Source organism: Nannospalax galili, unplaced genomic scaffold (assembly GCF_000622305.1).
Source record: "Nannospalax galili isolate Female #2095 unplaced genomic scaffold, S.galili_v1.0 scaffold205, whole genome shotgun sequence".
Taxonomy (NCBI): Eukaryota; Metazoa; Chordata; class Mammalia; order Rodentia; family Spalacidae; genus Nannospalax; species Nannospalax galili.
Window position 1 is genome coordinate 2,940,456 of NW_008353921.1, and position 10,803 is coordinate 2,951,258.

Here is a 10,803-nt window from a genome sequence, read left to right on the forward strand (position 1 = left end):
CACCTTTAATCCCAGCACTCAGGAGGCAGAGGCAGGCAGATCTCTGTGAGTTCAAGGCCAGCCTGGTCTACATAGTGAGTTCCAGGATAGCTGGGGCTACAGGGGAGACCCTGTCTCAAAAAGACTCCCCCCCCAAAAAGAAGAAAGTGTAAAATTACAAATATAAATGAATGCTGCTTAATAGTAACTAAATCTAATTTGTGAGATTAAAAAAGTGGCCAGGTATGGTGGCACATGACTTTAATCCCAGCACTTGGGAGGCAGAGGCAGATGAATCTGTGACTTCAAAGCCAGCCTCGTCTACATAGGAGTTCCAGGTCAGCTGGGGCTACAGGGAGACCCTGTCTCAAAACAAAAATCAAAACAAAACGTGAAATGATTAACATACTGAGTAAATAGGAAGCCAGGCAATCAGAGTACCAAGGAAGTTATAATATTAACTTTTGTCTTTATTTAAAAGCTTGATGGCAAAATTTCAAGGCTAACTATTTAAAGAACAAAAATAATGTACAATTTCCAAACTAGTAGAGGGAAAAATCCAAATCTCTACAGTCTTCTTCTTTTTTGGAGACAGGGTCTCACTATGTAGCCCTGGATGGCCTAGAACTTGTTATGTAGACTAGGCTGTCCTCTATCTCACAGCAATCTGCCTGCTTGTGTCTCCTAAGAACTGGGATTAAAGGCGTGGGCCACTAAGCAGAGCCCTCAAATCTTTTTGTTATTGTTTTTTGGTCTTTTTGAGACAGGGTTTCCCTGTAGCCCCAGCTGGCCTGGCATTTGCTATGAAACATGGCCTCAATCTCACAGAGATCCACCTGCCTTTGCCTCCTGTGTGATGAGACTGAAGTTATGAACCATCATGCCCAGTTTTGTTTTTGTTTTTAAAGATGGGAAGGTAAGGGAGGAGGGGAAAGAAATAAAAAAAGCAGGAGAATGTTGGACATGGTCCTTCCGAGACTGAGGGCATGAGGACTACACGAGAGTTCAAGGCCAGCCTGGGCTACACAATGTATTTCAGACCACCCTGAGCTACAGAGTGAGGCCCTGTGTCTTAAAAATCCTGATTTGATGGACACAAAACTCAAGAATGGTTAGACACACTCTTAATCAAAAATACATCATTTAAAAATTTTATGCTAGATGTGCTGGTACACATCTTTAATCCCAGCACTGGGGCTGATCTCTCTGAGTTCAAGGCAAATCTGGTCTAAAGGTACTGAGTTTCTGGTCAACCAGGGCTACATAGTGAGACCTTGTCTCAAAATTAAATAAATAAAATAAAAATATGTTGTGTGTCCTGGGTTGGATCATAGGCTACTCTCTCTGGATGCTTGAGAAAGAAAACTCAACCACGTTTTAAGGTACCAGGATAAAAATATTCTTGGTAAGAAGCTCTTACCCAGGCCAGAGAGATGGCTTAGAAGGTAAAGGCATTTACTGCCAAGCCTGATGACCAACACAACCTGAGTTCAATCCCTGGAACCCACAAGGTGGAAGGAGAACCAATACTCTGACCTCCACACTCACACCCTGGCAGGCAACCCCCTACACACATATACACAAAAATAAATGTTATTTTTAAAAAGAAGCAACTCTTACCCATGCCAACTGTCTTTAGATGCACATGTGGTTTTAGGTTTGGTATCATCTGCTGTTGCTCTGACTGGTGCTCTGACACTTGTGCCTTCTCCAACAGACAGAGATAGGATGGACCTAAGGACAAGAACAAAGCTTACTGCCTCAGAAAACTGTACAATGAGGGTAACTTACTGCTCTCCCCAACCCAAATACAACTCTGATTAATGCTTCTATTTTCTCTCTACTTTGTAATTCTCAAAAAATTGCTCAGCTTTTAATGTACGTTTTCCTCCAAAACCAAACTTAGAGGATCCTTAAAAGTTCACGGCTGCCAAAGAATGACTTGTAAGTGTAACTGGCAGTGGGATATAAATAGACTTTCAGACTGTTTATCTGGGGCAGATCAAGCCTTATGTCCAGAGTGCTAGTGACACTGGCCACTTACTTTATACAAGAAGCCAGAGCTGTGAGAACTATGTTTAGGTGTATAATCTTTAAAAGAGTTCAATCCAACTACCACATGAACACATATTTGAATTTTATACAACTTTTAGAAAAATAGTCCAATTTTTGCCAATAATAAATATCAAAATTTTTTCAGAGATAAATCTTTAGGTATACAGCTAATATGGGTTTCTAGTAGAGAACATCTAAAAAATTTAAGGGGTTGAAGAAATGGCTCAATGGTGCTCTTTCAGAGGACCCAGGTTCAGTTCCCAGCACCCACATGGGGGCTACCAACCACCAGCAGTAACTGCAGCTATAGAGGATCCAACGCTCTCTTCTGGCCTCCTGGGCACTACATGTACATGGTGCACTTAGATACATGCAGGCAAGACTCATACACATAGAATAAAAATAAATTCAGAATTTAAAAGAGAATCATCTATCATCTCATAATCCAGAGACTATCAAGACTAACATTTTTATATAAATCCTTCCAGAATTCACACGTGTACAATGCAAAATATAAGCTTGTGTGTACATGCTATCATATTAAGAAAAATCCTTTAGAGAGACACAATCTACTAAACTAAAAGGTTACTCATTGAGATAAAGCTTTAACTGAGAATGACCAGGTATGGTGATGCACACCTTTAATCCCAGCACTCAGGAGGCAGAGGGATAGAGGCCAGTCTGGTTTATCTATTGAGTTCCAGGCCAGCTGGGGCTATAGGGAGACCCTATCTCAAAAAGATGAAACAAACAAAAAACTAAGAATGATTCTAAATATCCAACAAGAAAAAAACACTGCATTTCAGAAATTATTAAAAAATAAATATTAAAATTATTAAATACTAAAAATTACATGTATAAGGATGGGGGAAAAAAAAAATCAGTCAACCTGAGGTTGATTGTCCAGAATCAATGCAAAAAAATCCAGTGTAGGGATATGTGCTTGTAATCCCAGGGAGGTGGAGACAGGATCCCCAGGACTCACTGGCCAACTAGCCTAGCCTACATGGCAAGCTCCAGGCTGGTGAGAGACTTGTCATCAAATAAACACACACAAAACTCAGGTGGATACCACCTGTGGAATAACATCCAAGGTTGTCCTCTGGCCTCCACATGCACTTGAGCATGCACACACACACAAATTACAAATCCCAGCATGACAATGCACACTTGTAATCCTGTGCACACTTGTAATTCTCTCATTCCAGAGGCATAGGCAGGAGGATCAAGACAAGTTCCAGGCCAGCTTGGACTACATGGAGTTCTGGTCCAGTCTGTGCTACCTAACAAGACCCTGTCCCAACCTCATCCACAAAAGTACATGAACAAACTTTTAAAGACATCAGCGCATACTTATATTATTAGGACAAACAATATGGGTAAACATCTGTATGTACATTATAATCTCAAGCCCTATGCCTGTCATCACAGCACTCAGAAGACTGAGGAAGAACACAAGCTTGAAACAGGCCTGAGCCCTGTCCCTGCCTCAGAAAAACAGCAACCCCCCGCCCCCGCCAAAAAAACAGTATACAGTGTTATAAACAGATGATCTGGAGATTATAATAAACTGACTTTCACTTCTTGTCCTTTACTAAATTCTTCTATAATAAACAATTATTTTATAGTTATATAACAAACATATAAGACATCTGTCCCAATAAGACAAATACCACTTACAATCAAAACCTGTTGAACAGGCTCATGCTAAATTCCTGGCAAAGCTCAGTTTATGAGTCAATGCTTCAGAAGTCCCAGGCAGGTACACAGGAACAGTATGCAACAGTGAATGGTACAGACTGTGCAAGTCTTCCTCTGCTTAGTCATGCTGCTGACTCACCTCTTCTACTCTTGGTTTTCTCAAATGTTCTGCATTGCTCCTTCTTATAATTTTAATGAAGGCAGATCACATGCTGCAAATAATTTCCAACTATACCTGGCACAGACACTTTACAAAATATTTTATAATGTCCAAGTAATTTTTTTTACATTTTATTTATGTATTTATTTTGGTCTTTTTGAGACAAGGTCTTCCTGTAGCCCCAGCTGTCCTGGAACTCAGAGATCTTCCTGCCTCTGCCTCCCAAGTGCTGGGACTAAAGGCGTGCACCACCACACCCAGCACATTTTATTTTTTTAACTGTGTGTGTATGTGTGCGCGCATGCGTGAGCAATGTGGAGTTAAAGGCTGCTGTGAGCTGACATGGGTGCTAGGGATTGAACCAAAGTCCTCTGGATGAGTAATACACACAAACTGCTGAGCCATCTTTCCAGCCCCATGTCCAAATAATTTTAGTGCCATTAATGGCTTCATTTTACATTCCAATTTCTTAAAACATCAGGGAAGGAGTCTGCATGTGAAGAATTACTCATTTAGGCTTACATACTAAAGAGTTTCTATGCACATGTGCATATATTCCTCGAATTTGCTAATTGAATAAAGTCCTCTATAACAACAAAAAAATCACAAAGGTATATACTACAATCACAATCTAGAATTATGCCTTTCCACTTTGTTTTTTTTGTGAATTTTTTTGGTCTTTTTGAGACAGGGTCTCCCTGTAGCCCCAGCTGTCCTGGAATTACCAGGTAAACCAGGCTGACCTTGAACTCAGAGAGATCTGCCTGCCTCTGCCTCCCAAATGTTGGTGTACACCACCACGCCCGGCACTTTTCCACTGTTACCATTCCTTAAAATAAAATCAAGGGCTGTGCATGTAGCTTGGTGGTACAGTGCTTACATAGCATAAGGCCCTGCAGTCCATCCCCAGGACAGAGATCCCACCAAGAAAATCCAAAAACACAGCAGTAACAGCAACAAATAGGGGTGTGAAGTGGCACATGTGCATCGTTCAGCATTTAGAGACAGAGGATGACAATTTGGAGGGATACATAGTAAGACCTTGCCTCAAAAAACAAAAAGGAGTTGGAGAGATGATCTGCTCAATAGTCAAGTATACTGGCTGTACTTGCAGAGGACCTGGGTTCAGTTCCTAACACCCACAAAGTGGCTAATAACCATCCCAAACTCCAGTTCCAAGGAATTCGAAGCCTCTTCTGACCTCTATAGTCATCACACACACAAGTATACTTATATACATTCAGGCAAAACTCATACACATAAAATAAAAATCAATTAAAAACAAAACAAAAACGTTTATCTAAATACTGATATGGCAAAAAAAAATACTCAAAAAACCACTGGAAGAAATAATACTTTTCTAACGTATCACAGAACAAATGCGAGCACTGTAACATGTGCAAATCTCATAAATATTCTCATTTGGAGACCAAAATAGTGCTAGCAACAGGCAAACAGCTATTAACATCTATTTAACGTTTACTTTGTTCTAGGTGCTGCATTTTTTCATATTGTCTTCAATAAGCCATATAAACGAATGGTTAAGAAAACAGGTTCTTGGGTCAGGCACTCTAGGTTCAAAATCTGACTCTAACTTATCAGTAGAAAGTGACTTAATTTGTGTGGCCTCTGTAAACTGAAATGAAAGTACTATCTACCTACTAAGGAGGATTAAATAATGTGTTCAAAGTTCTTAACCAGTATCGAAGGCATTATGAGCAACAAATAGTGGTTATTATTTTTACTTGTTGTAAAGTGTTCTACTCTGAGCTTTCAGGGTTTGGTTTCTATTCATAAAAAGAAAATTATTAAAATTTTGAGATTTCTTCTGGCTTAGGGCCAGAAGAACTAGAGTAAGAAGAGATTTGCACAGAAATTTGCAAAGGGTGAAATATTAACATTCAGACAGCAGCTGGTCTGCAGGTGCTCTAATTAGTTTGGTCAAAGAAGCTAAGGTTATTGATCTTAGTGACAGAACACTACTGAATACAGGTTTCCATAGTGACAGACTCAGCAATCAGAGACCGTGAAATCAAGATTGTCTTCATATATTTCTATTGAGCTCATTCACTTCTACTGAAAAATACTATGATTCCCTTGAGTTCTATGAGGAAATTCCCCTGGGTACTACTTGATTTATCTTTGATTACAATCGGGAAAAAGGGACCTCCTCAAAGGTAAGGAAAATTAAACATTTCACCGTAAGAGTAAAAATGAACTGCTACATTTCAAATAAAGCATTTTAAGAAAGTATTACACAGCTGGGAGTGGTGGTACATGCCTTTGATCCCAGCACTTGGGAGGCAGTTAGGCAGATCTCTGTGAATTCGAGGCCAGCCTGGTCTACATAATGAGTTCCAAGTCAGCTGGGGCTACAGGGAGACCCTATCTCAAAAAGATTAAAAAAAAAAAAATTGCACAAAATCTGGTAGGATGTCACAATATTTATATAACCTAGACATAATGAAAAAGGTAGAAGAAGACCACTTTAAAGGAGGACAATTTTAAATCTAGTAAACAGACAATTCCAAATAATATAATTACCCTGATGCATCCACTCTTAATTTCTTGAAGGCAGTTTGTAGACTCTCCTCCTCTCCATCCTTGGCTTCTGATTTCATTGTGAAAGTTTTTGCACTCCTATGGATGTTCCCGTTAATACTAAAAAGGGAAATAAGAGTAAGAAAAATGAAAATTGGTGGAATCAAAAGTTTATTGCTAAAAATCTTTATTCCTTATACTATTACTGTTGGGAGAAAAACAACTTTTTCTAAAAACAAAAGCTTCAGTGTTACATAAGACTATAGATCTCCTTTCTTAACAAGAAAACAAATGAAATTTATACACACACACACATAAAGCTTCTTACACACAAACCATAACAGAATTCAAATCACCCAAATACTTGATTGGTGCCAACATCTATCAGTTTTGGAAACAAGATAATCTTTAAAAAAAAAAAAAATCTACATTTCAGGACATTATACTATGGGAGAAAAATCTTCCTAGTTGTACATGTCTCGCAATCTATGGACAAACTGTCCTTTATTCACAGAAAAAGGGAAAAGCTCAAACTATAACATTATGATTCTTTAAAATGCTACTGAACATGTGTCTAGTCTAACCTTAGCAATTCTAATTAAGTATAACTTCATGACACATTACAGCATTTCTATAAAGCAATTTTGATCCATCTGTCAATCTACATGAAAAACAAGATGTTATTGTTATGACAGGATTGGAGACTTACTTCAACAATTACTATTTTATACTCTACTAATAAAAACTGATACCTTCATTAGGTATTTGTTAGATGGCTTTGAATACTCAAAAAAAGAGCAAAATAACAGCAATTTTTCTTTAGTCAGAAGAAAGTAGGAAGCAAAAACACAAAATACTGTTCTGTTAAGGCACTTCATGTGCACACCTCCTAACTAGTTTGACTAACTGAAATTCTCAATTTTTCCTACACTGACCTTTATAATTAAACAAATGAAGGAAAAAAGTATCAATTAAAGCAAAAACAAGTCTTTTAATAAATTCTTGAATCTACAAATTATCTTTTCATTCAGTTTTAAATTTTAGTACTGTGTATAAGCAAACAAACAAAAAAGAACTTTTAAGACAGGAAAATACTTTACCTCTACTTCTAACCTGGCACCCCCAGCCCCACCCCCCTCCCATCCGATTCTCTATCTGTGTGAAATGTTATTGTGAGACCTCTAATATTCCAAAGATGTCACAATGTTTGACATTTATGTATATGGGCAGCTTCAAAAGAACTTGGCTGGCTTTCTCTTCAACGTCCCAAAACAGGACAGAGAGCAGGCTGACAGCTTGGTGATTAAGAGTGATTGCTGCTCTTCCAGAGGGCCCAAATTCAGTTTCTAGTACCCAAGTTGGGGGGCTCACAATCACCTATAACTAAAACTCCAGGGGACCTGATACCCTCATCTGACCTCTATAGGACACAGACAGACAGACAGACAGACACACACACACACAGAGATACACATAAATGAACATAAATATTTTTTTAAAAGGACACAAATTCACTCCACATATACTGGGCTGGTTTATTTAAACCAGGTCCTAAGCATGAGGAACTGTTCACACAACTGCACACTTCACCAGTCTCTAATTCTTCATTAAAGTAGGATTCCTCCAAATATATAATGTTCTCTGTATCTAGATGGAGGGCTGAGCAAAAATCACATATTTAATATGTCTGGGGTTCCACTGCATCTTAAAGTCTATCACAGGTTGTAAACAAAGTCTTTCTGCTACCAGAATTCCATTAAAGTTTGATTAGAGGAGTTGGAAAGAGGGCAGGTAAGGGTGCTTGCTGCTAAGCCTGACCACCTAAGTTTGTTTCCTAGCACTTGAGTGGTAGGAGACCCAACTTCCACAAATTGCTCTCTGTCCCTGCACACATACATAATAAATGCAAAAGTTTTTAAAGTCTGATTTATGGTTCTCTCCATTACTTTATGGCAGCCTATGGGCCTGTACAGTGTTATTCATCTGGGCTAGTCTCCCCAGCCTCAGCACCACATGGAAACCTTCTTTTGACTTCTGTACACAAGGCATTTAAGCACACTGCTGAATTCTACAGGCAGAAATTCACTCCTTTCACAAAAATTTCCAGAATACTAAGCACTAAGCTGGACACCAAGGACAGAAGGATGAACTTGGAAACATAGGGGACCTGGGAAACATATAAGGGGTCTTAAAACTCCTTTGTGTAAGGACTGGGCATTTCATTCCTGCCCTCCAGGAACTTATAATGCTTTGCTAAGAAGCTTTACACCTAGACTTGCAACTTTTAATTACACAGTACTGACTTAATAGTATGGCAGATGACCACCTTGGATGTTAATACAAACTTAGCATTCTTGTTGACACACTAACAGACCTATCATCAAAAACCAAAACAATGCAAAATAAAAATCTAGCTACGGACTGAAACTTCAAGAAAGAAGAACTTTCTAAGCTACTGTCAAATTTCCAGTGTTCCAATTACTCATCTTCTTCCTCAGCTACTTTAACCAAGAGCAAAGGCGAGTGTCTCAGGCATAACCTGAGGAGCTAGATCAGAGCATGCTTGGAATTACTAGAGGCTTATTGTGCTCCCCTGTATCCCTAGCTTCCCGTTCACATCACAGCGTCAGCTCAACGCTAACAGGTGACTGTTGTTTGCCCATCTTCATCAACACGCAGTCTGTACTTCCCTTTCTCTTTCCCCTGCACTGACTGCTTGAATTCCCAAAGGCCTATTAGAAGTTACTTTGCATTGCTTTAAGTCAAATCACACTCGTTTCTCGTTCAACCAATAGCATATGCACAATCTTGACTACGTTTTTAAAGTTTTAACCAAACTCTAAAAGTTTCAAATCTAATTCTTCCTTTCCGTGAACCTGAAGAGACCCAAGAATATCGGGGAATCTCTGCGATCTCAAAGATTTCGATTAAAGATTTCGAAATTTCTCCAGGCCTTCGGGAAGCGTGGAACCTGGGGAAGAAACACCCTGTCTAGCAACCCCGCAGAAGACCAGACCCGGTAGAAACAACCTGTCCCCAGGACAAAAACACACCCGCGCCTGTGGGGGCACACCACTCAACCCCCAATTCGCGGGACTGCAGTCAAAGCCGCACGTTCGTTCCTCTCCACCGGAACCTGGACCTGTCGGGGTTACACGAACCGGGAGGAGGTCAGAGTCGGGGGGGGGGGTCTCGGAGAGTGCGGACAACGCCGAGCTGGGAGCTGTCCAGGACTCTGGCTCCGCTTGCCCGGTGGCCGGCTTCACAGCTGCTCCCCTCGGCCAACTCCGGGACCCGGAGCCGAGGCTAGAGAGGGGCAGAGGCGCAAGGAAAGCGGGAGGAGCCGGCGGCGACCAACGAAGATGAGTGCGGCCCGGAGAGCAGGAAAAGGCGGGAAAGGGCAGCAAGGAGGACGAAAAGGGGAAGCGGTGCGGGGCGGGGACGGCCGGAACACCGGAAGGCGGGAAGCGAGAGGCCGCGGCGGCGAGAGGCCCCAGCCCCAGGCCGAGGCCCGAGCCAGGCAGGCGACTCCGGGAGCCGCGGCGACAAGGCGAGTGGGCCGCAGAAGGCCGGCCGCGGCCCAGCGGGGCCTGGCGGACGCGACGCGACGCCGCGGCTCCTCCCCGTCACGTCAGGCCGCTCACCTCTTCGCAGCTGGGGCGCTCCCGGCGATCCGGTCCCGTCAGTTTAGAGCGTTCCTCCGCAACCGCCGCGCCTCACTGACCCGGATCCAAACCTAGCCGAGCGGGTGGCCAGCGCCTCCGGAGTCACACTGCGCCTGCGTCACCCACCGCGCGCCCCGCCCACCCCAGAAACTCGGCAGCGCGGTGAGCGCAGACTGCGCAGGCGCGTGGAGGCCGCGCCTCTCGAAGGCCCAGCACCTAGCCCTCTCGGAAGCACGTGCGCCTGACGTGATTTCCTGTTATTCTTTTCGCTCCCTTCTCGCTCTCGCCGGGGTTCGCTCGGGTCCGGCTTTTGGGGCTTGCGTGCTGCTTAGCTGTCACGTGAACGAGCAGGAGTTGTTCACGGCTGGTGCGGAGCCGCCTTTACCAGTACGGGCTTGCTTTCCCCTTCCTCCTCACCCGGAGTCACCAAGGCAACGGGATTCGGTCAGCTACGGGAGTGCTCGCGCTGGCCCAGCTTCCCGGGACGCTTGGCGGAGTTTCCTGCGGGGTCGCCCGGACTCGAACCCCAGCCCTCGCCTCCCGCCTATTTTTAGGGTCTGCGGAGAAGCGAGGAAGGTATTGGACAAGGACTGCTAGGCTGGAATTGGAAATTAAATGCCTACTCCTTGAGTTCTGGTGAGGAACACAGGAAATTGCACGTACGTTCCAAATTCTGAAAAAAGATTGTAGGCAGTTTACTTG

The 10,803-nt window shown here is 42.5% G+C and overlaps 1 protein-coding gene across 2 annotated transcripts in view; it reads right to left on the reverse strand.

Annotated features, from left to right (window-relative positions):
* Nucleotides 1–10,227, reverse strand: part of Oser1 (oxidative stress responsive serine rich 1) — a 14,733-nt gene extending 4,506 nt beyond the window's left edge. The window contains exons 1-3 of one of the 2 annotated variants that reach the window (XM_008851001.3): nt 10,081–10,227; nt 6,440–6,556; nt 1,600–1,713 (exon numbers count right to left, since the gene is read on the reverse strand). In XM_008851001.3, the coding sequence (XP_008849223.1) occupies nt 1,600–1,713; nt 6,440–6,516 (191 nt within the window). In that variant the 5' untranslated portion in view covers nt 6,517–6,556; nt 10,081–10,227. Of the gene's footprint in view, nt 1–1,599; nt 1,714–6,439; nt 6,557–9,489; nt 9,621–10,080 lie in introns of those variants that run through there. The other variant, XM_008851002.3, reaches the window with a different exon arrangement.
* Between the last annotated feature and the right edge of the window lie 576 nt (nt 10,228–10,803).